The 25,691-nt window shown below is 46.8% G+C and overlaps 1 protein-coding gene across 4 annotated transcripts in view; it reads right to left on the reverse strand.

Moving 5' to 3' along the window:
• WDR75 (WD repeat domain 75) overlaps positions 1-25,691 on the reverse strand; it is a 1,043,598-nt gene that overhangs the window by 303,033 nt on the left and 714,874 nt on the right. For all 4 annotated transcript variants that reach the window (XM_063934110.1, XM_063934109.1, XM_063934108.1 and 1 more), the window contains one exon: positions 8,290-8,385. In XM_063934110.1, coding sequence (XP_063790180.1) covers positions 8,290-8,385 — 96 coding nt within the window. The remainder of the gene's footprint in view (positions 1-8,289; positions 8,386-25,691) is intronic.

The following is a 25,691-nucleotide window of genomic DNA, read 5'->3' on the forward strand; positions in this document are numbered from 1 at the left end:
AAGCAATAGCAGGTCTCAGTATTATGCCTGAGTGTGTATATACAGACTTCAGGATAGCCTCCTGCTTCCTATCAGCAGGCTCCTTTAGGGCGGCCGTATCCGGAGACGGTAGTGCCACCTTCTTTGACAGGCGTGTGAGCGCTTTATCCACCCTAGGGGATGTCTCCCAACGTGACCTATCCTCTGGCGGGAAAGGGTACGCCATTAGTAACTTTTTAGAAATTACCAGTTTCTTATCGGGGGAAGCCCACGCTTCTTCACACACTTCATTTAATTCCTCAGATGGGGGAAAAACCACTGGTAGTTTTTTCTCCCCAAACATAATACCCTTTTTTGTGGTAGTTGGGGTAATATCAGAAATGTGCAACACATTTTTCATTGCCTCAATCATGTAACGTGTGGCCCTATTGGAAGTGACATTAGTCTCATCGTCGTCGACACTGGATTCAGTATCCGTGTCGACATCTGTGTCTGCCATCTGAGGTAGCGGGCGTTTTAGAGCCCCTGATGGCGTTTGAGACAGCTGGGCAGGCACGAGCTGAGAAGCTGGCTGTCCCAAATCTGCTATGTCGTCAAACCTTTTATGTAAGGAGTTGACACTTTCACGTAATTCCTTCCATAAGTCCATCCACTCAGGTGTCGGCCCCGCAGGGGGTGACATCACATTTATCGGCATCTGCTCCGCCTCCACATAAGCCTCCTCATCAAACATGTCGACACAGCCGTACCGACACACCGCACACACACAGGGAATGCTCTGACTGAGGACAGGACCCCACAAAGCCCTTTGGGGAGACAGAGAGAGAGAGTATGCCAGCACACACCAGAGCGCTATATAACACAGGGATTAACACTATAACTGAGTGATTTTCCCCTATAGCTGCTTATATGTATACTACTGCGCCTAAATTTAGTGCCTCCCCTCTCTTTTTTACCCTTAGTAGTCTTGAAACTGCAGGGGAGTGCCTGGGAGCGATCCTTCCAGCGGAGCTGTGAGGGAAAAATGACGCCAGTGTGCTGAGGGAGATAGCTCCGCCCCTTTTTCGGCTGACTTCTCCCGCTTTTTTATGGATATCTGGCAGGGGTATTTTTCACATATATAGCCTCTAAGACTATATTATGTGCTTTTTTATGCCAGCAAGGTGTTTAATATTGCTGCTCAGGGCGCCGGCGCCCCCCCCCCCCCCCAGCGCCCTGCACCCATCAGTGACCGGAGTGTGAGGTGTGCATGAGGAGCAATGGCGCACAGCTGCAGTGCTGTGCGCTACCTTGTTGAAGACCGAAGTCTTCTGCCGCCGATTTCCAGGACCATCTTCTTGCTTCTGGCTCTGTAAGGGGGACGGCGGCGCGGCTCCGGACGACCGAGGCTGGGCCTGTGTTCGATCCCTCTGGAGCTAATGGTGTACAGTAGCCTAAGAAGCCCAAGCTAGCTGCAAGCAGGTAGGTTCGCTTCTTCTCCCCTTAGTCCCTCGTAGCAGTGAGTCTGTTGCCAGCAGATCTCACTGAAAATAAAAAACCTAAAATATACTTTCTTTTTCTAGAAGCTCAGGAGAGCCCCTAGTGTGCATCCAGCTCAGCCGGGCACAAGATTCTAACTGGAGGAGGGTCATAGAGGGAGGAGCCAGTGCACACCAGGTAGTCCTAAAGCTTTCTTTAGTTGTGCCCAGTCTCCTGCGGAGCCGCTATTCCCCATGGTCCTTACGGAGTCCCAGCATCCACTTAGGATGTCAGAGAAACGAGGAAATTACAGAACCCCCAAGACAGGTGGAACAGGATATTATTGACACACACCAAGGAGGTCTACCTAGGAGATCACCTCGGAAAAACCCTGGTGGATTTATGGGGAGAAAATATGTTCCCCCTTATTATAGGAGAAGGAGGGGGGATATGTGTTCAAAACAAAATAATTATAGGAATAATTACAGGGATGCACATAGGGGTTTGACAACCAGGAGTTATGAGAAAGAGGAAAGAATGTATGGAAGGAGTAGAATTGACTCTGGGATGGAGAAAGCGGAGAATAACACCAGAAGGAGGCAGGAAAGAAATACGGACTTTGGGAGGCATAGGGAGGAGGGAATAGGGGCAACATATGGAGATCGGAGACTTGGAATTAGAGATAGGAATTATGAGGAATCATTCAGGTCACAGAACCCTACCCCTCCACCTCTTTTTTTTTTTTAGAGAGAGTGACCTACAGGCCCCCAAGAAGAAGATAATTACTAAGAAACGTGGAAGTAGAGGAGGGAAAAAGAGACTCCTTAATAAGAGAAGGAATAAGAGAAGGAAAGGAAAATAACAAGAATAGTATTAAAGAGAGTCAAATTACTGAGAGTACAACGAAACATGGGGATCCTAAGGAAAGCAAGATGGGGACCATGAAGATTTACAACTTAAGTCATTACGAACTTACCACACATGAGATATCGATCCTTGAAAAGGGATTAAAATTTGCCCCTACGAATAGGTGTGATAAGTTTGAAGTCCTTGTAGACATTGAAAAATCTGTCAGAAAACTCACTCGAAAAAGGTTTTTTTAGTGATGTTCCTGAGGGAAACACTGTGGCAAGTATGAACATTATACCAAAATCCACAAGGAAATCCACATTCTACCCTAGACACAAAAAAGGTAGCTTTATCGAATCTTTCGAAAAAGCCGTGAAGGGAAATTTAGAAAGTGTCATATTTAAACCTAACAGGAAAACTAATTTAACTAAGGAAGAAAGGAAAGCTATTACGAGTTTGAGGAACAATGAAGAGATAGTGATCAATCCTGCCGATAAGGGGTGTAGTATCATTGTTATGAATGTAGAGGACTACAGTAGGGAGGTTATGAGACAACTGATGGATAGCGCCACTTACCAGAAATTAAGGGGGAACCCGAGTGACAGTATTAGTAAAAAACTTAATGTCTTTTTGGGATTGTATCTTGCGCAGGGCACTATCACAGAAGAAGAGTATAAATATATGATTATAGATAACTCTTCCATACCTGTTCTGTATGTCCTGCCCAAGATACATAAGAGTAGAGAGGCACCGCCAGGACGCCCTATTGTGGCGGGTACAAACTCCAGCTTGTCAAATCTATCTTGTTATATTGATCATATTTTGCAACCGATGGTTAAGACTGCACACTCTTATTTGAAAGATACAATAGCTGCCATTAATCAACTCATGAAGGTGAATTGGAAACCTGGGTTTCTGCTAGTCACCACGGACGTTATACGGTGATTAATCACCAATTGGGGATGGAGGCTTTGGCGCACTTTATGGGCAAAGAGGGGACATCAGTGGATAGGAGGAATTTTGTTTTAGAAGGTACATCCCTTATTTTACATAATATTTTTTTTTTGTTTGATAGCTCATTTTATTTGCAATTGAAGGGAACAGCAATGGGCACCAGACTGGCACCAAGCTATGCAAATTTATTTATGGCACACTAAGAGAAGCAACAAGTGAGGAGTGGCCATGAGTTTGGTGCCAGTCTGGTGTCATGGAATCATTATATTGACGATATACTCTTTATATGGAGTGGGGATCGTCACTCATTGGATAACTTGTGAACATTTAAACACTAACCAATACAACATACATTTAACATTTAATATTAGTGAGGCAGAAGTAAATTTTCTGGACCTACGGGTCTATGTAGAAAATGACATGGTTAAAACTAGCAACTATACTAAATCCACTGATTGTAATACATATATAGATTATACCAGTAACCACCATCAAAACTGGCTGAGAAGTATTCCAGTCAGCTAGTTTCAATTGTACCAATATTAATGTCTATTGGGAACAGGAGAATGTCCGGTCTCTTATGGAGGTTACTGGTGAATATAACCGTATAGCTATGTTAACCAAGATTCCCGCTACAGGTAATATAATGTCAGGAGACGTATCATTTATTACGGAAAATATAACAGCCAACACAAACAGGTGGAACAAATAATAAAGAGACATTGGTCTATTTTGGGGAAAGACCTGTGCCTTAAGGAAATGGTTACCAGGGTTCCTAAATTCATCTATAGAAGGGCTAACCACCTTAGGGAAAGCTTAATAAGTAGTGTGGTAACGGCCCCCAAAATGCTCACCAGAAATAGATCCAAAGGTTTTTTTAGGTGTGGTCTCTGTAATATGTGTAAGGTATGTAAAAGGCAAGGTGACAGTATAGATCCACAAAGACTAAGGGCTCAATGTAGAATTCGAAATGAAGTGGTTCCTATAAGAGAATAAAATCTTAGGATCCCAGCTTTAATAAGTGGAGAGATAAGTTCTGGTATTATCATGGTTTACTGTGCCCCTTGCTCGCTCGCTCTCTCTCTCTCTCTCTCTATATATATATATATATATATATATATATGTAGACCAACATTAGTAGTTTTGCTGTCTGTTGGGGATTACGTGCACTTTGTCCATGTACATGATTTCACCGTTCAAGATTAGAAATGTATTGATGTGAAAATGAAATGTGGATATTCTGTTGTCTAATTAAATTTTTTTATGCTCGTCTCATCCTCTTTTTTGGAGTTTATGTACATCGCTAGCGCTGAGAGAATGTGTTTTTTGCCAACGCTGAGAAAAGTCTATGCGTTCCACCCGACTTCCTGGTTGCGCTTCACCAAACAGGAAGTATGTCACCGTCGGGTCCGATAGAGATTGCGGGAGTACGAACACAGACCAGGAACCTTGTAAATCCACATGGGGACATATTTCAATGTAGGACAGAGGTGCATGTTGGGATATAGCGACCGGAAGTCACCGGCGGCAGAAACATTGGAAACCATAGCTAATTTATGGACTATCAATCCGAATTGGATGAAATATTTCTGAAGGAAGGTTACAGGGGACTGTATAATCAGCAACTCCAGGACGGAGATTGGATTTTACCAATTAACATTTATACTGTTTTTATTCATTTGTTCTGTTTTACTTTTGAATATTGCATGAAGTATAATGTATACTATTTTAAGGGAATTGATCTACATGTAATTTGTGTAATGTAGTTATGTTTCTTGTGGTATAATATTGCTGCAATTGTATGATTGGTTTAGGAAATGAAAGGAAGTGCTCAGTGGGGTTTAAAAGGCCAACTGGGTTAGTTCTGCAATATGCCCTGAGGAAGCATTTTTTTTTATCCGAAACGTGTTGGTAACAGTTTCTTTTAGCCCCTGGTGGTAAGGTTTTTCCATGTTTGTCACTCTGTATTAGGGACCAGAGTTGGGAGAGATTTTGATCTACAATTTACTCTTTTACATTGGTAATAATTGTTCCCATCGGTTTCCTAGGGGCATATAGGAGGACAAACCCAGGCCACCTATTTGGGGATATTTTTAGTGTTTAAGTTCTTCTATTATATTGTATGTCCATCTTTTTTGATACCTTTTTTGGATTCACGATATCGGCCTATTTTGTATGGGAATGGATCACTGTGGCTAATGACGTGACGAGTGTACAGATGGTGTCTGAGGAAGGATACGGTGAAAGAAACATAGGGCCCTGCCCTAAGGTGAGCGTCTTAATTAAGGGAGAGGGTGATTTCCGAATGTGGGAATACAAAGTGTTATATGCAGATTAAAGAAAAGAAACCTTTCACAGCACACAGGGCTCTTTATCCCTACTAGGAGACGCTCACCTCAGTAGAGTGATCTCAGGGAATAAGTGAACCGAAAACAGTGTGAAAGATACCTTTATGTGCATATCCCCTACTAAGAGGAGGTCAGTCTAGAGGTGTGAACCCTACGGAGAAAATTACATACAGAACACAGAATAATTTCTGTTGGAGGCTGTGTTTTATTTAGATGTAGTAGCGCTTGTGTACTACTCAGTATTTTTGTAGTATATGTAGATTTAGGAGTGGTGGTCCTAAGGGTTTTCGAACAAAGCGGCTGCAGGGTGCTAGTTACAACTCTCTTGTTTTAGTTTTGGTAAGACTGACAAGTTGGTACCTTACTCTCCAGCCTTTTTCTTCTGAAGTCTAGCATCAACCAGGACATCAACATATGAATGTGGATTTTTTGTATCGAACAGGGCTGAGGAAAGGGTTAATCAGCTGCGGTTCTGGGAAGAACCACGCCCTTTCCTTAATTAAGATCAGCTAAGGTAAAAAGCAGGCATGATGAGTTAGTAGTGTGAAAGGTGTGGGAGAGGCTGCACTTTTGGCAGCTCTCTCTATTCTGGAGAAATCTGAACAATAAAACTGCTGTGTATACTCTGCCTGTTTGCACTGCTGTCTTCAAGTAAGCAGAACTGATGTTTGAATTGTTGACGGTAGAGGGTATTACAGTGGCAATGCCTGTCACCCAGAAATAAAACTACTTGTTTGCAATACCTGTGTCTCCCCATTGGTCGGCTGGAACTTACCCGCTACAGATATGCTGTGTCATTACCTCTGGTAATTCCCAAAGCAAGCTAAGATTGGGGGGGTGGGGGGGGGGGGCTCGGCATGGCAGCACACAAAACTTAAATGTCCAAAACAGGGTTTCTATATACCAAACATATGGAAATGGTATGGCTTGTGTGTCCTAATCACATTGTGGAAAAAGTCACATTGTAAAGATGCTCGGCGCAACTGTGTCACGCCACGGCATGACATGACTAGAACGGCTTTTTAACGTGCAAGGAGGCTAGATGCAAGTTGATACATCTGTAGTGGGCAAGCCGTTACTTATGGCCATAACTATGCGAAGAACCTCGCTTAAAATGCAAAAATTTATTGCAATGATTATTATTAATAAATTGGTAATGTTTGAATTGTGCACCTGCAACCTTTTTCTTTGTATGCAGTTCTACTGAAAGGTCTCCGCAGGGTCGCACCTCTCATTACCGGTGTGCACCCCAGGACCCCTCCCCTGTATACATCTGTAGTATGTAAGGAAAGGAATACAATGACTACCAACAAACACTCTGTTACCAGTAGATATTTAGGAGTGAAAGGTAATTCAACAGTTAATTTACACAATACAGGCAGGATTGCATAACAAACAAGTATCAAATGTAAATAGATAAGGCTAGTGGGCTAGGTACTGAATAGAGGAATAGACCCACTATACTCGCTACCGTGCAATGTAAAGTATCAAACTGGTTGGCTAATTACTGATCACAGTAATAGTCCCACTACACTTGCTTTTATGAATCTCCAGTGTGAAGAGAATGACAGGCAGAGGTCTCCCAGCATGCAGTGTTTCTGAAGAGCTGGATAACGGCAACAGTAGCTTCCTGTACGACTGTTGGGGGTGGGGCTAATCAGGGGAGGCAGCCTGAACTGGACTTAGGGTGCCAAAACACCCTACCAACTCATGCCCATAGGGATACAAGGGGGCAGAGCTTATCATGCAGCAAGCAGCTGCTCAAACTGGTACCCAAATGTTTTGGGGCGGAGCTTAGCGGCATCAGGACCTAAGCCACCCATTAGTACTGCCCTCAGTGTCCCCTGGACGTTACCAGTCCTGAGAGGTCAGCGCTGCCCCGGCCAGTTGCATACCGGTCTTTGGACAGCCCCTTGAGTCCCATCACGGCCACAGCCAGGACAAAGTATACAAAGCCAGCAGTGCAAAACAAAATTATACAGCACGCAGTCTCTGGGGGAGATGTTATATGCACAAAGAAGCAAGTATCATAAGGGTAACAGCTCAGCACTGCCTAAGTATTGTCTTTTTCTACCTGACCCACTGCCTCCTTGTTTTCTGTTTAGAGAGGGGAGATGTAGTTTTTAGTAGCGCGTGTGCCTAAACTCCGAAAGCCAACACTCTAACCCAGAGGTAAGAGAGAGTTCTTTTCGGGTCTGCTCAGAACTCCAAAAAATGTCAACTGCAGCCTGCGGATTTGCCTTCAGGGATAACGGAATCCATGCAGTTTTCACAGAATCTGTGTGCTAATGTAACACATTAAGTTAATGGGCGTTAACAAGGGTCTTTGGTGAAAAAGGGAGTGCAAATGAATAAGCACTGGTGTTAAAAGTCTGAGGTCCCTTCCCTTTTTCACTTACAGTAATTTACTGTGGGTAATTGAATTCCACCATAAAACATTTCTTTACAGTGACACCACAGGTAAAACTAGAATACAAGAAATTTTATAAGTAATCTTTATGAAAATACAATTTATGATTTTATTGCAAACAAGTAATTTGTGGGAAATGAGTGAGCTGAACTTTCAGAGATCTACATATACTGTATCATGCAATTCCCTCTCAATCTGAAAAACAGTTTTATGAAGTACAGTGCAATATTTTCTTATAATGTTCCATAAGAAAGCATCTCTACATATCCATCTGCATTGTGCCACACTTACAGTTTGACTTTCCAGAAACAAAGGCGAAAGCAGCAATATTTTCCGAAAGGGAGTCTGGCTGCAGGATGTCAGCATCAAGTTGGGCCTTCCACACCACTGAAACACAGTAACTTGTTAAGTGTCATACTTTTAAGTAGAAAAACACAGTTATAATACATTGACAACTATTTTCTCATCTATGATTAATTACTTTATCCATGCAAATATATGCCAATATTTTATTTTTGTACTAAAATTTAGTGGGATTTTTAAACTTCTACAATAGTAGTTTGGTCTGCAAACAGGGCCATTATAGGCATGCATTCAAAAGAATATCATATGCATTTTATGCTTTAGCTTTAATGTGAAAGTGAATGTAACCATATAGTTCCAACACTAAAGTGGAAACGAAAGAGTGATTTGCCAAACTACATTGATTTTTGGAGTTCTGCATCATGTAATCTGAGTAATTTACTAGTGACAACAAAGTGCATGGATTATGACTGCAGACCTGATTTAAATACTTCGAAAGATAAGCAAACTGTTCCATGTAATAAGCTGTGGTTTGTTAAATTGCATTGAAAACCACTACTTTTGCACCCTTTCTTCATGCTCTGTAAGGCATGTCTGCTCCGCGATGGCCGTGGTCCATTGTACTTTCTCAATGTTTAATTGCACTTGACATCTTAGCGGACCCAGCGAGCAATGGTCTGTTTTGTAGCCAGTTAACCACATTTATGGGCATCATAAAGAACTAGCAGATAATCCATGCGGAGAACAGAAGTCTTGTCCAAGTAAATCCACAGAACTCTAACATCATCTAGTAAAGCCAAATAATTCCAGTACCAGGAACTTGCCATAAGAGGAAAACCAGGAAAGACAGTTTCCTTGTTTAAGTGGAAAGCCAAAACAACCTTCATCTTAAACGTAGGAACCGTGGCCCTCATTCCGAGTTGTTCGCTCGCAAGCTGCTTTTAGCAGCTTTGCACACGCTAAGCCGCCGCCTACTGGGAGTGAATCTTAGCTTAGCAAAATTGCGAACGAAAGATTCGCAATATTGCAAAAAGACTTCTCTGTGCAGTTTCTGAGTAGCTCGATACTTACTCTTCCAGTGCGATCAGTTCAGTGCTTGTCGTTCCTGGTTTGACGTCACAAACACACCCAGCGTTCGCCCAGACACTCCTCCGTTTCTCCAGCCACTCCCGCGTTTTTCCCAGAAACGGTAGCGGTTTTTCAAACACTCTTATAAAACGGCCTGTTTCCGCCCAGAAACACCCACTTCCTGTCAATCACATTACGATCTCCAGAACGAAGAAAAAAGGGTTGGACCGCTGGAAAAAGGACCCAACGCCGCTAGACATAAATTGAAAGGACCAACAAATGTACGTTCAATGAACTAAGCTTTAAACCGACTTCTAAACTCCCCTGAAGGGAGGAGAAAATAACGAGAAAGGAAAAAACTTGAATGTTTGGAACTTACTCTGCTCACACCACAAGATGTAGAGTTTCTAAACTTTGTGGTAGTTGTAACAAAACTGGTTTGTAGGCTTGCAGCATAATACAGACTACCAAGGGACAAAAACCTATTGCTTTTAAAAGCTTGGCCTCAAAAGCAACAGAGGAAGTTGTTTGTGCAGAAAAAGATCTTGTAGCAGCAGGTCTGTACAAAGTGGAAGATGCAACCCAGAGCTGTGGCATTGTCCGACTGTATAAGAACTGGCCAGACGGAGATGATGGCTTCAAAGAGTGCCAGAAGGATGGCTCAGAACTAAAGAACGCTGATCGGCAGACCAGTCTCCGATGTTGACCAAAGTCCCCTGGAGACGAAGATGTAATGTTATGGCATTCCACAGTAGGAGACTCGTGTCCACAGTCACAACGACCCAATCCGGAGTGACCAAGTATTATTCTTGGAGATGATTTGAAACCAACCACCAATGGAGAGACTGACAAGTGCTGTTAGACAGAACAAAGGATTGAGATGAGAGGGATGCTCAGCATCCTGTCCAATTTTAGAAAATTTCCCTCTAATGAAACAGTGAACTGAATGGTATCATGGGCATGTTGGTTACCACCTAACAACTTTATGCAAACAAGATCAATGTAAGAGGCACTGACCGTCATGACCAAGTTCTGCAGGATCCGTGCTTTGGACTTCACCACAAAAACTCACTGGAGAGAAAATAGGATTTTAATACTTACCGGTAAATCCTTTTCTCTTAGTCCATAGAGGATGCTGGGGACACTTTATAGACCATGGGGTATAGACAGGATCCACAGGAGACATGGGCACACTCTAAGCCTTTTACTGGGTGTGAACTGGCTCCTCCCTCTATGCCCCTCCTCCAGACCCCAGTGTGCCCAGGGAGACGGACATTTTGAGGAAAATTATTTTTATTTTATAAAACTAAGGGTGAGATACACACCAGCTCACACCACAAACACGCCGTACAACATGGCATTTAGTAAGTAAACACAGTCAACAACATGAACAAAAAACCAGCAACAGGCTGATTAAAACCAAACGCAACCAATGTGTAACACAACCAAAATCTACAACCACTACTGCAGAAAGAGTCCGCACAGGGACGGGCGCCCAGCATCCTCTACGGACTAAGAGAAAAGGATTTACCGGTAGGTATTAAAATCCTATTTTCTCCTAGGATGCTGGGGACACTTCATAGACCATGGGGATCATACCAAAGCTTCAGATCGGGAGGGAGAGTGCGGATGACTCTGCAGCACTGATTGACCAAACAAGAGGTCCTCATTAGCCAGGGTATCAAACTTGTAGAACTTTGCGAAAGTGTTTGAACCCGACCAAGTAAATGCTCGACAAAGTTGTAACGCCGAGACCCCATGGGAAGCCGCCCAAGATGAGCCCACCTTCCTAGTAGAATGGGCCTTAACCGATTTCGGCAACGGCAATCCTGCCGTTGAATGAGCCTGCTGAATTGTATTAGAGATCCAGCGTGCAATAGTCTGCGTGGAAGCAGGAGCCCCAATCTTGTTGGGATAACACAGGACAAACAGAGCCTCCGTTTTCCTAATGTGAGCCGTTCTGGCTACATAGATTTTCAAAGCACTGACCACATCCAGAGACTTTGAGTCCACGAGGATGCCAGTAGCCACTGGCACTACAATAGGTTGGTTCATGTGAAACGCTGAAACCACCTTTGGTAGAAACAGCTGCAGAGTCCGCAACTCCGCTCTATCTTCATGGAAGATCAAATAGGGGCTCTTGTGAGACAAGGCCGCCAACTCAGATACTCGCCTTGCGGACGCCAATGCCAACAACATGACCACTTTCTACGTGAGCAATTTCAATTCAACCTTCCGTAAAGGTTCAAACCAAGAAGATTGCAGGAACCTCAACACCACATTGAGATCCCACGGAGCCACCGGAGGCACATATGGAGGCTGGATATGCAGCACACCCTTTACGAAAGTCTGAACCTCTGGGAGGGAAGCTAATTCCTTTTGAAAGAATATTGATAAAGCTGAAATTTGTACCTTAATGGAGCCCAGCTTAAGGCCCGCATCCACTCCAGCTTGTAGAAAATAGAGAAAACGCCCCAGCTGAAATTCCTCCGTGGGAGCCTTCTTGGATTCACATCAAGACACATATTTTCTCCAAATACGGTGGTAATGCTTCGCCGTTACTTCCTTCCTAGCCTTTAGCAGAGTGGGGATAACTTCACTGGGAATCCCCTTCTGGGCTAGAATACGGCGTTCAACCGCCATGCCGTCAAACGCAGCCGCCGTAAGTCCTGGAACACGCACAGATCTTGCTGTAACAGGTCCTCTCGTAGAGGAAGAGGCCACAGATCTCCTATGAGCAACTCCTGAAGATCCGGATACCAGGCTCTCTTCGGCCAGTCTGGGACAATGAGTATCACCGGAACTCTTGTTCTTCTTATGATCCTTAGCACCTTCGGGATGAGTGGAAGCGGCGGGAACACGTAGACCGAAGGAAACACCCACGGTGTCACCAAGGCGTCCACTGCTGTTGCTTGAGGGTCCCTTGACTTGGAACAATACCTCCAAAGTTTCTTGTTGAGTCGAGACGCCATCATGTCCACATGAGGAATTCCCCAGTGACTTGTCACGTCTGCAAAAATCTCTTGATGAAGACCCCATTCCCCTGGATGGAGATCGTGTCTGCTGAGGAAGTCTGTTTCCCAGTTGTCCACTCCAGGAATGAAAACTGCCGCCAGAGCGCTTACGTCTTTCTGCCCAGCGGAGAACATTTGTGGCTTCTGCCATAGCCGCTCTGCTCTTCGTTCCGCCCTGGCGATTTATGTACGCCACTGCTGTTATGTTGTCCCACTGAAGAAGGTTTTCCGCTTGTCGAAGGGCGTTGTAAATGGCCCTTAATTCTAGAATGTTTATGTGCAGAAAAGCCTCCGGACTTGACCATTTTCCCTGGAAATTTTCCCCCTGTGTGACTGCTCCCCATCCCCGGAGACTTGCATCCGTGGTTACCAGGACCCAATCCTGGATCCTGAACGTGCGTCCCTCTAGAAGGTGAGGACTGTGCAGCCACCAGAGGAGAGAGATTCTGGTCCTAGCAGACAGGACTATTTTTCGGTGCATGAGCAGGTGAGACCCGGACCACTTGTCAAGCAGGTCCCACTTAAACACCCTGGCATGAAACCTGCCAAATGGAATGGCCTCGTAGGCCGCCACCATCTTTCCCAGCAACCGAGTGCACTGATGAATCGACACCCTCGCCGGTTTCAGAATCCCTTTTACCATGTTCTGGATTTCCAGAGATTTTTCCACCGGCAGAAAAACTCTCTAACTCCGTGTCCAGAATCATGCTCAGGAACAACAGCCGCGTTGTCGGAACCAACTGTGATTTTGGCAAATTTAGAAGCTAACCATGTTACTGTAGAATCTTCAGGGAGAGCGCGACGTGTTCTAGCAATTTCTCCCTTGATCTCGCCTTTATCAGGAGATCGTCCAAGTACGGGATAATTGTGACTCCTTGCTTGCACAGGAGGACCATCATTTCCGCCATCACCTTTGTGAAGCTTCTTGGAGCTGTGGAAAGCCCAAACGGCAACGTCTGAAATTGGTAATGACAATCCTGAACCGCAAACCTCAGGTACACCTGATGCAGAGGGTAAATGGGGACGTGTAAGTACGCATCCTTTATGTCTACCGATACCATAAAGTCTCCCCCCTCCAGACTGGAGATCACTGGCCGAAGAGAATCTATTTTGAATATAAATCTCTTCAGATAGAAATTGAGAGACTTTAAGTTCAGAATCGGTCTGACCGAGCCATCCGGCTTCGGTACCACAAATAGGCTCGAATAAAAGCCTTTTCCTTGTTGAGACGGTGGTACTGTGACAATGACCTGATGTAGGCACAGCTTTTGTATGGACGCGCATACCACCTCCCTTTCTGGGAGAGAAGCTGGCAAGGCTGACTTGAAAAAACGTTGAGGGGGCACATCTTGAAACTCCAGCCTGTAACCGTGGGTTACAATGTCTACAACCCAAAGATCCAGGTCCGAGCGAACTCAGACCTGAAGAGTTTGAGACGTGCCCCCACTGGAGTGGACTCCTGTAGAGGAGCCCCAGCGTCATGCGGAGGGTTTTGCAGCAGCCGTGGAGGGCTTCTGCTCCTGGGAACCTGCCACCGCAGGTGATCTTTTTCCCCTTCCCCTACCTCTCGTAGCAAGGAAGGAGCCCCCTCGTCCTCTGTTGTACTTATTGGCCCGAAAGGATTGCATCTGATAGTGAGGCGTTTTCTTCTACTGTGCAGGGACATAAGGTAGAAACAATGACTTACCCGCAGTAGCCGTAGATACCAGGTCCGCGAGGCACCAAACAAGACACCACCTTTATACGGCATAGCCTCCATATTTTTCTTCGAATCAGCATCAGCATTCCATTGACGAATCCACAATGCCCTCCTATTCGAGACAGACATTGCATTGGCCTTTGATCCCAAAATGCCAATATCTCTTGCAGCGTCTTTCAGATACTCTGCAGCGTCCCTTATGTAACTTAAAGTTACGAGAATGCTATCCCTGTCCAGGGTATCAATTTCAGAGGATAAATTATCCGCCCATTTTTCAATAGCACTAATCACCCATGCCGACGCCACGGTAGGTCTGAGCAGTGAACCCGTAGCGACATAGATCCATTTCAATGTGCTTTCCTGTCGACGATCCGCAGGATCCTTCAGGGCTGCTGTGTCCGGACTCGGAAGGGCCACCTTCTTGGACAGTCGGGATAAGGCCTTGTCCACAAAGGGGGTTGACTCCCACATTTTCCTGTCCCCTGAGGGAAATGGATATGTCAGCAGAATTCTTTTGGGAATCAAAAACTTTTTGTCAAGATTTTCCCAAGCCTTTTCAACAAGAGCATTCAGTTCATGAGAGGAAGGGAAAGTTACCTCAGGTTTCTTACCCTTATACATGCAGACCCTCGTATCAGGAACCTCAGGGTCCTCTGTGACATTTAACACGTCCTTTATCGCCACAATCATGTACTGAATATTTTTAGCCAGTTTAGGATTTAATCTGGTATCATTATAGTCGACACAGGAATCAGAATCTGTGTCGGTATCTGCGTCCAGTAACTGGGCAAATGAACGTTTCTGTGACCCCGAAGGGTTTTGTGACAATGCATCCTCCATGGATGCATGCTCGGTGCTGTGACTCAGATTTATCAAACCTCTTATTTAACAAAGCCACATTTGCATTCAAAACACTCAACATATTCACGCAATCCGGAGTCGGCGGTGCCGCCGGGGTCACTCCCACAGCCTGTACTGTCTCCACACCTACTTCCTCCTGGGAAAAGCATTCAGCCTCAGACATGCCGACACACGTACACCGACACCACCAAACACACTGGCCTATATGGAACAGACCCACACTAAGCCTGTCAGGATAACACAAAGGGAGTTTGCCAGCTAACACCCCAGCGACTAACTTTGATCTGAAGTGTGCAGTACACAGCCCCAGATATGTCAGCGCTTCTATTATCTCACAATAATAAGCACCAAATAAACTGTGCCCCCCCCGCCCCCCTGTTTTTCCTGTTACTTGTTACAGTGGAGGAGGAAGGCTCAGCGTCTCTGCAGCTCTGTCGAGAGAAAAATGGCGCTGGTTAGAGCTATGACGGCTAAGCCACGCCCCCACAATGGCACGCTTCCGTCCCGCTTTTTTAAAATATATTTATACTGGCGGGGATATAATCTGTGCCCAGGCACCATCTGTCTTTGCCAGTGTCTGATCTGAGGTTTCCAGCTGCTCAGGGCGCCCCCCCTGCGCACTGCACCCAACCGTGCCGCTTGTGTGTGTGTGAGCATGCACTGCACCCGCCGCGCGGTACCTCAGTCAGTGTCTGCCGTCTCTGAAGTCTTCTTCTCTTCTGAATAGTCACCAGGCTTCTTTCTTGTGGCTCTGCAAGGGGGGTTGACGGCGCGGATCCAGGAACGAGCATCTAGCACGGCTAGCGATCAGACCCACTGGAGCTAATGGTGTCCAGTAGCCTAAGAAGCAGAGCCTTTAACTCATTAGAAGTAGGTCTTATTCTCTGCCCTCAGTCCCACAAAGCAGGGAGCCTGTTGCCAGCAGGTCTCCCTGAAAATAAAAAAACCTAAGTCTTTTTCAGAGAAACTCAGGAGAGCTCCCGTTAGTGTCCAGTCTCTCTGGGCACAGAATCTAACTGGGGTCTGGAGGAGGGGCATAAAGGGATGAGCCAGTTCACACCCAGTAAAAGTCTTAGAGAGTGTGACCATGTCTCCTGCGGATCCAGTCTATACCCCATGGTCTATTAAGTGTCCCCAGCATCCTCTAGGACATAGGAGAAATGTCAAAAACAAACCATAGAAAATGAAGACACTGACAAAGTAGACGTGAGACTTTCTCAAAATTCAGGATCCAGCTGTGATCCTGAAGTACTTGAACTGTATGATCTAGGTGCTTTTGTAACTGTGAAGCTGAGGCATCCTTGCATAGCAAGCATGTGATCACTGAAATGATCTTCATAAAAAAAAAAAAAGGCAGCACAGAGCCGTGGCTATACCAAATGGTATGGACTGGAATGGATAGTGATCGTCCCACTTGCAAAACAAAGGAGAGAATGATAACCTGCCCAAATCGGAACATGAAGATATGAGTCCCTGACATCTAATAAGGCAAAAATTTGTTGGCCTCCATGCTGTGGATCACTAATAGGATGCCATTAGAAAATGATCTAGCCACAATCTGGTGTTCAAGGCGTGAAGATTCAAGATATGCCATAATGAGCTATTCGGCTCCAACAACAAGGAACGAGAGGGAGTAAAACCCCAGTTTTCATTCTAGTGGAAAAACTGGAGCAATTACACTGTCAGACAGGAGAGAATTGATAGCCTGGTCCAATGTCACCCTCTTTCTCCACATCCCGGGGAAAAAGCAGAAGTGAAAAACCACTGTGGTGACAGACCCCTAAGGTACGTGACGTAACCTCTGAAAATTATGCCCAGCATTTACAGTAGGTGTCCAAAGACAACTGCACTAAATTGTATCTGAACTGAAGCAAAACTGAAGCAAAGCCCTCCTACTTGTGTCCAAACTGTGCGGAGATGGACCCCCATTAGGTATTGAAAGTCAACAGTAACTAGGTCGACAATGTCTAGGTCGACCACTATCGGTCGACAGTAACTAGGTTGACATGTTCTAGGTCGACAGATCAACATGAGTTTTTTAATGTTATTGTGGTGTCGTTTTCTTCGTAGAGTGACCGGGAACCCCAATTAGTGCACCGCGTCTGCTTGCATGATTCGGGCATGGTGCCTTCGCTTGGTACAGATTACCGTTCCAATCGTAGTCCACGTGGATCGTTAAGTATGAAAAGGCTCAAAAAATATATATATTTTAAAAAAACTCATGTCGACCTTTTGACCTGTCGACCTAGAACATGTCGACCTAAAGACCCTGTCGACCTAGTTGTCGACCAAAAGTGGTCGACCAAGCCATTGTCGACCTAGTTACTGTCGACTTTCAATCCGGCTCCACATTAGGCGCTAGGCTTCTCCAGAGCCTTGATCCCCGAGCAGCGGCTGGCACAAGGAAATCTGCATTACAAACCAAACCCCTGCCAGGCAAGAAGCAGCCTATGGCAGATTTTCTCAAGTGGAAGCTCCACCTCAAAAGGAGGAGCAAAAAGCTTGAAAACATTAGGTGCAGCCAATGAAAGAAATGTGCTTTTCCCACTGGGAGCCTGGGCAATAGCGATATACAGTTCTGGCCCCAAAATAACACCCCAACAAATGGAAGAGATAAAAATAATAATTTACTCACCGGTAATTCTATTTCTCGTAGTCCGTAGTGGATGCTGGGAACTCCGTAAGGACCATGGGGAATAGACGAGCTCCGCAGGAGACTGGGCACTCTAAAAGAAAGATTAGGTACTATCTGGTGTGCACTGGCTCCTCCCTCTATGCCCCTCTTCCAGACCTCAGTTAGGGAAACTGTGCCCGGAAGAGCTGACATTACAAGGAAAGGATTTGGAATCCAGGGTAAGACTCATACCAGCCACACCAATCACACCGTACAACTTGTGATAACTATACCCAGTTAACAGTATGAACAATAACTGAGCCTCGTTCAATGGATGGCTCATAACAATAACCCTTAAGTTAAGCAATAACTATATACATGTATTGCAGAGAGTCCGCACTTGGGACGGGCGCCCAGCATCCACTACGGACTACGAGAAATAGAATTACCGGTGAGTAAATTCTTATTTTCTCTGACGTCCTAGTGGATGCTGGGAACTCCGTAAGGACCATGGGGATTATACCAAAGCTCCCAAACGGGCGGGAGAGTGCGGATGACTCTGCAGCACCGCATGAGCAAACTCAAGGTCCTCCTCAGCCAGGGTATCAAACTTGTAGAACTTAGCCAACGTGTTTTGAACCCGACCAAGTAGTAGCTCGGCAAAGCTGTAAAGCCGAGACCCCTCGGGCAGCCGCCCAAGAAGAGCCCACCTTCCTTGTGGAATGGGCTTTTACTGATTTTGGATGCGGCAATCCAGCCGAAGAGTGAGCCAGCTGAATCGTGCTACAGATCCAGCGAGCAATAGTCTGCTTCGAAGCAGGAGCGCCAACCTTGTTGGCTGCATACAGAATAAACAGCGAGCCAGAATTTCTGCCTCCCGCCGTTTTGGAAACATACATTTTCAAAGGCCGGACAACGTCCAGCAACTTGGAATCCTCCAAGTCCCTAGTAGCCGCAGGCACCCCAATAGGTTGGTTCAAATGAAACGATGATACCACCTTAGGGAGAAATTGGGGACGAGTCCTCAATTCTGCCCTTTCCATATGGAAGATCAGATAGGGGCTTTTACATGACAAAGCCGCCAATTCTGACACACGCCTAGCCGATGCTAAGGCCAAAAGCATGACCACTTTCCACGTGAGATATTTTAGCTCCACGATCTTAAGTGGCTCAAACCAGTGGGATTTCAGGAATCCAACACAACGTTAAGATCCCAAGGTGCCACAAAAGGAGGCTGAATATGCAGCACCCCCGTAACAACGTCTGAACTTCAGGCAGTGAAGCCAGTTCTTTTTGAGAGAAAATGGATAGGGCCGAAATCTTGACCTTTATGGATCCTAATTTTAGGCCCATAGTCACTCCTGACTGTAGGAAGTGCAGGAATCGACCCCGCTGGAATTCCTCTGTAGGGCCTTCCCGGCCTCAAACCAAGCAACCTATTTTCGCCATATACAGTGAAAAAGTCTTGCTGTCACATCTTTCCTAGCCTTTATCAGCGTAGGAACAACTGCATCCGGAATGCCCTGTTCCGATAGGATCCGGCGTTCAACCGCCATGCCGTCAAATGCAGCCGCGGTAAGTCTTGGAACAGACAGGGCCCCTGTTGCAAGCGGTCCTGTCTTAGAGGCAGAGGCCATGGGTCCTCTGAGAGCATTTCTTGCAGTTCCGGGTACCGAGTCCTTCTTGGTCAATCCGGAGCAAAGAATATTGTTCTCACTCCTCCTTTTATTACAATTCTCAGCCCTTGGGTATGAGAGGAAGAGGAGGGAATACATAGACCGACTGGAACACCCACGGTGTTACTAGTGCGACCACAGCTATCGCCTGAGGGTCCCTTGACCCGGCGTAAAACCTTTTTTAGCCTTTTTATTGAGGTGGGACGCCATCTAGTCCACCTGAGGCAGTTCCCATCAATTTGCAAACTGCGTGAAGACTTCCTGATGAAGTCCCCACTCTCCCGGGTGGAGGTCGTGCCTGCTGAGGAAGTCTGCTTCCCAGTTGTCCACTCCCGGAATGAACACTGCTGACAGTGCGCTTACTTGATTCTCCGCCCAGCGAAGAATTCTAGTGGCTTCTACCCTCGCCACCCTGCTTCTTGTGCTGCCTTGGCGGTTTACATGAGCCCCTATGGTCTGACTGGATCAGAACCGGTTGGTCGCGAAGCAGGATCTCCGCTTGACTTAGGGCGTTGTATATGGCCCTTAGTTCCAGGATATTGATGTGAAGGCAAGTCTGTTGACTTGACCACAGACCTTGGAAATTTCTTCCCTGTGCAACTGCCCCGTGGTCACCAGGACCCAGTCCTGAATGCCGAATCTGCGGCCCTCGAGAAGGTGAGCACTCTGCAGCCACCACAGGAGATACACCCTGGCCCTGGGGGATAGGGTGATTAACCGATGCATCTGAAGATGTGATCCGGACCACTTGTCCAGTAAGTCCCATTGGAAGGTCCTCGCATGGAACCTGCCTTAGGGGATGGCCTCGTATGATGCCACCATCCTTCCCAGGACTCGAGTGCAGTGATGCACTGACACCTGTTTTGGTTTTAATAGATTCCTGACCAGTGTCATGAGCTCCTGAGCTCTTTCTATCGGGAGATAAACCCTTTTCTGGTCTGTGTCTAGGATCATGCCTAGGAGAGGTAGATGAGCTGTAGGAACCAACTGCGAATTTGGAATATATAGAATCCAGCCGTGTTGCCGTTACACTTCCAGAGAAAGTGATACGCTGTTCAGCAACTGCTCTCCTGATCTCGCTTTTATGAGGAGATCGTCCAAGTACGTGATAATAGTGACACCTTGCTTCCGCAGGAGCACCATCATATCCGCCATTACCTTGGTGAATATTCTCGGGGCCGTGGAGAGACCAAACGGCAACGTCTGAAATTGGTAATGACAATCCCGTACCGCAATTCTGAGGTACACCTAATGAGGTGGATAAATGGGGACATGAAGGTATGCATCCCTTATGTCCTGATTCACGGTAAAGTCTCCCCCTTTTCAGGCTTGCAATGACCGCTCTTAGCGATTCCATCTTGAACTTGAACCTTCTCAGGTATATGTTCAGGGATTTTAAATCAATATGGGTCTGACCGAACCGTCTGGTTTCTGGATTACAACATGGTCGAATAATAACACCCTCTTGTTGAAGGAGGGGACCCTTGACCACCACCTGTTGAAGATACAATTTGTGAATTGCAGCTAACACTGGCTCCCTCTCTTGGGGGGGAAGCCCGCAGGGCCGTCGGTGCGGGGGCATCTTCTCACAGTCCAGCTTGTATCCCTGAGACACAATATCTATTGCCCAGGGATCTAACAGGGAGTGAACACACGTGTGGCTGAACTTACGAAGGCGTGTCCCCACCGGGCTTAGCTCCGCCTGTGGAGCCCCAGCGACATGCGGTGGATTTTTGTATAGGCCGGGGCGGACTTCTGTTCCTGGGAACTAGCTGTGTTGTGCAGCTTCTTTCCTCTGTCCCCGGCTCTGACAAGAAAGGACGCACCTCAGACTTTCTTGTTTCTTTATTCGAAAAGCTGCATTTAATAATGTCGTGCTTTCCTAGGCTGTGCAGGAATAAAAGGCAAACTAGCAGAATTACCAACTATAGCTGTGGAGACCAGGCCCGAGAACCCTTCTCCACACAATCCTCAGCCTTCCATATGCCTTTTAAGTCGGCATGATCTGTCCAATGCATATTCTACAGGACACGTCAAGCAGAAATCAATATAGCTTTGACTCTAGGACCCAGTATACTCATGTCTCTTTGGGCATGCTTTATAATTATACATCTATCACTTAAGACAGCATCTTTAATATATTTATATCTATATGCATACTAGGGTCTCAATCTCTGCTGATAAGGTACCTGTCCACGCCGCCACAGCGCTATAAACTCATGCCGACACAATCGCCGGTCTGGGTAGTATACTAGAATGTGCACACTATCTGCAGGATCCCTGAGAATAGCTAGTGCTACCGTCTGTGCAAACAGGACACCCTAGGGGAAGATTCTCAACACATCCTGGCCCTAGTGGGGAAAGGATACAGCCTGAGAATTCTCTTGTGGGAAGCTGCCGTCTCTTGTCTGGAGATTCCCGCTCTTTTTCCTCATGAGAGGAGGGAAATTTACCTCAGCATTCTTCCCCTTAACATGTGTACTCTCGTGTCAGGGACAGATGAGTCATCAGTGATATGCAAATCATCTTTTATTCCAATAATCATATATTGAATATCTTTTAGCCCTCTTGGCTGTAACTTTGCATTATCGTAGTCGACAGTGGAGTTAACCTCCGTGTCGATACCAGTGTTTGTTATTTTGGATAGTGAGCATTGAGAAACTCTGAAGGTCTCTGTGACATAGGGACAAACAAGGGTATATTTCCTTTCTGTTCCCTAACCTTTTGTGCAATAAATTCACCTTAGCACTTACACATATCCAAACAGGTGTCGGCGTTGTCGACGGAGACACCCTCCCACACACATATCCGCTCTATCACCTCCTTAGAGGAGCCTTTTACCTCAGACATGTCGACACACGCGTACCGACACACCACACACACAGGGGATGCTCTATTTGAAGACAGTTCCACCACAAGGCCCTTTGGAGAGACAGAGAGAGAGTATGCCAGCACACACCCCAGCGCTATATAACCCAGGGATTACACTACAACTCAGTGTTTACCCAGTAGCTGCTGTATATACAAATTTTGCGCCTAAATTTATGTGCCCCCTCCCTCTCTTTTCACCCTTTGTGTACCAGGATACTGCAGGGGAGAGCCTGGGGAGCTTTCTTCCAGCTGAGCTGTAAAGAGAAAATGGCGCCGGTGTGCTGAGGAAGAAGGCCCGGCCCCCTCAGCGGCGGGCTTCTGTCCTTTTGTGTAACTTAATGGCGGGGTTTTTTACACATATACAGTGCTAGACTGTATTATGTGTGTTTTTATTGCCAAAAGATAATCTAATTGCTGCCCAGGGCGCCCCCCCCCAGCGCCCTGCACCCACCAGTGACCGGAGTGTGTGGTGTGCTGTGGGAGCAATGGCGCACAGCTGCAGTGCTGTGCGCTACCTTAATGAAGACAGGAGTCTTCAGCCGCCGTTTTCGCCGTGTCTTCTGGCTCTGCAAGGGGGACGGCGGCGCGGCTCCGGGAACGGACGATCGAGGTCGGGCCCTGTGTTCGATCCCTCTGGAGCTAATGGTGTCCAGTAGCCTTAGAAGCACAAGCTAGCTGCAAGCAGGTAGGTTTGCTTCTCTCCCCTCAGTCCCTCGTAGCAGTGAGTCTGTTGCCAGCAGATCTCACTGAAAATAAAAAACCTAACAAATACTTTCTTTTCTAGCAAGCTCAGGAGAGCCCACTAGGTGCATCCAGCTCTGGCCGGGCACAAATTCTAACTGAGGTCTGGAGGAGGGGCATAGAGGGAGGAGCCAGTGCACACCAGATAGGACCTAATCTTTCTTTTTGAGTGCCCAGTCTCCTGCGGAGCCCGTCTATTCCCCATGGTCCTTACGGAGTTCCCAGCATCCACTAGGACGTCAGAGAAATATAGCATACATTACAAACGTTACACGTACAAGTTCATACTGCACATTTCAACTCTACGATAGACTTCACATATTAGACATATTATACACGTTAGACTTTTTCTATGTTGTTCAGCTGGTGTACAGCTAATGGGAAGAAGCTTTTAATGGATCTCAGTGATCGCGCCGAGCAAAAAAAATTTGGGGTCCCAGGAACCCCTCACTTTAAGAAATTTGGGTCCTACGCCACTACTTCTGGGTCCCATCACATATTATGGGGGTGAGGGCAGGCAAGAAAGTGGTTAGGGGCAGGCAGTGCTGAGGGTATAGAGGGGGAAGGGTAGATAGAAATTTGGGCAATACTGGGGGAAAGGAGGGGTTGGGGCAGGCAATACTAGGGGCAGTGATGGGGGTAGGGAGGGGGATAAGGGTGGATAGCAGTTGGGATGTTGGATGGTGCTATGGGCACTGAAGAGGTGTGTGTGTATATATATATATATATATATATATATATGTTGGGCACTGTGTGGGTATGAAGGGTGTATAATGAGCACTGTGTAGGTATGGAGGATGTTATGGGAACTCTGGGGTGTGTATGCTGGGCACTGTGGGGGGTGTACACAAGCGGTGCATGGTGTGGGCATGAAGGGTGTATAATGAGCACTGTGTGGGTATGGAGGGTGTTATGGCCACTGTGGGGGTGTATCATCTGGGTATGGAAGGTATTATAAGCACTGTGGGGGGGATGCGGTCAAGATCCCGCCGGACGGAATCCTGGCGGTCGAAATACAGTCGCCGGAATCCCGACCGGCACAATCCCGACATATTCTCCCTCCGTGGGTGTCCACGACACCCATAGAGGGAGAATAAATTTGTGTGCCGAGCGTAGCGAGACACCGTGCCCACAGCGTGGCGAGCGCAGCGAGCCCGCAAGGGGCTGCGTTCCGCTCGTCACCCCTGACGGGATTGTGTGGTCGGGATTCCGGCGTCAGTATTTCGACCGCCGGGATCCCGTCCAGCGGGATTTAGTACTGTTTCCCTGTGGGGTGTGTATGCTGGTCAGTGTGTGGGCATGAAGGGTGTATAATAAGCACTGTGTAGATATGGAGGGTGTTATAGCCACTGTGGGGGTGTACCATTTGTGTATGGAGGGTAGTAGATGCACTGAGGGGTGTACATATGCTGTGCACGGTGTGGGTATAAACGCTATTATTGGCACTGGTAGGTGGGGGGTGTACATATGCTGTGCACGGTGTGGGTATGGACGCTATTATTGGCACTGGTGGGTGGGGGGTGTACATATGCTGTGCACGGTGTGGGTATGAAGGGTCTATAATGAGCACTGTGTGGGAATGGAGGGTATTATGGGCACTGTGTGGGCATTGAAGGGTGTGTAAGGAGTACTGTGTGGGTATGTAGGGTGTTATGGGCACTGTGGGGTGTGTATGCTGGGCACTGTGTGGGTATGGGTGATGCATATGTTGGACACTGCAGGTATGGAGGGTAGATATATGTTGTCCACTATGGGGGTACTGGGGGGTGTGTATATTGGACAGAGTGGGGGTATGAGCGGAGTGTATGATGGGCACTGCCCCAACCCCACCATTTGCATTGTTACCCGCCTACTCCCTCCCTCTGTTAGCTCCTTACAAGCACAACTACATGCAGCCAGAAACACCGTGGACTGGATGAGGTGGGCTTGCTGCTCACAAGTGAGCACAGTCTCCCTGCCCCTCATGGGTCTGCTGTACCTCTGTCACCGCGATGTTCCCGGCTGCCAGTAAGTTCCGGAGGCAGAGATCCTAGCCCGCTGCAGCGTCTCTGCCATATTCCCAGCAAGGACCAGCAGGAATTAAATCAAGTCCTGTTGTGCAGTCTCTGGAGCAGTACGCTCGCGGGTAGGGAGGAGGGATGCCTAAGGCGGGCTTGGCTGGGGAGACGCTGTCGGCGGCGATTGGAAGAGGAGACACTGCCGGCAGCGATTGGATGCAGAGACAGGCAATGAGGAACCTTATTGGTTGAGGCGCACAAGGCAGTGAGCGACAGCGCGTCCTGCGGGACCCGCTCATTTTTAAAAACCGAGTCCCTCACTGCCTGTAGCGCGTAAAAATGCGCTATAGCGCGTATTTTGCGATCACTGGATCTGGTCGACTTTGCTGGAATGGACCTGTAGCATCTGCCTGATGGAAGCGGTTCAAACAGTTTGTGACCTGGGTGCTTCATATCTATCACAATTTTTTCCGCTCGCTTCCTAACCCTTAACTGGAATAATTCCTTGACGGGAGGGAGGTCAGCCCCAGTGATCTCTACAGCTGTCTTCACCACCCTTTGCAGCCTCCGTCTCTCACTCTCATTGGCAGCTCCATGTGCACAATATATTCCACAGACAAAAAAACCTTACGGTTTCACATGTCCCATTAAGGCTTCTAAAGGTGCATACACACTGGGTATTTTTGGCCAGTGTGTATGCATAGTGATGATGTGAACATCGCTTGCAGGAAAATCCCTCAGTTCATACACACAGTGATATTCACACGGCCCAGCGATATTCATGGGGGTGAAACACTTTCCACAGTAGGAGACTGTGGAAAGTGGTTCACTCGGCAGGTAAAACAGGTC

This window comes from Pseudophryne corroboree, chromosome 7 (assembly GCF_028390025.1).
Source record: "Pseudophryne corroboree isolate aPseCor3 chromosome 7, aPseCor3.hap2, whole genome shotgun sequence".
Taxonomy (NCBI): Eukaryota; Metazoa; Chordata; class Amphibia; order Anura; family Myobatrachidae; genus Pseudophryne; species Pseudophryne corroboree.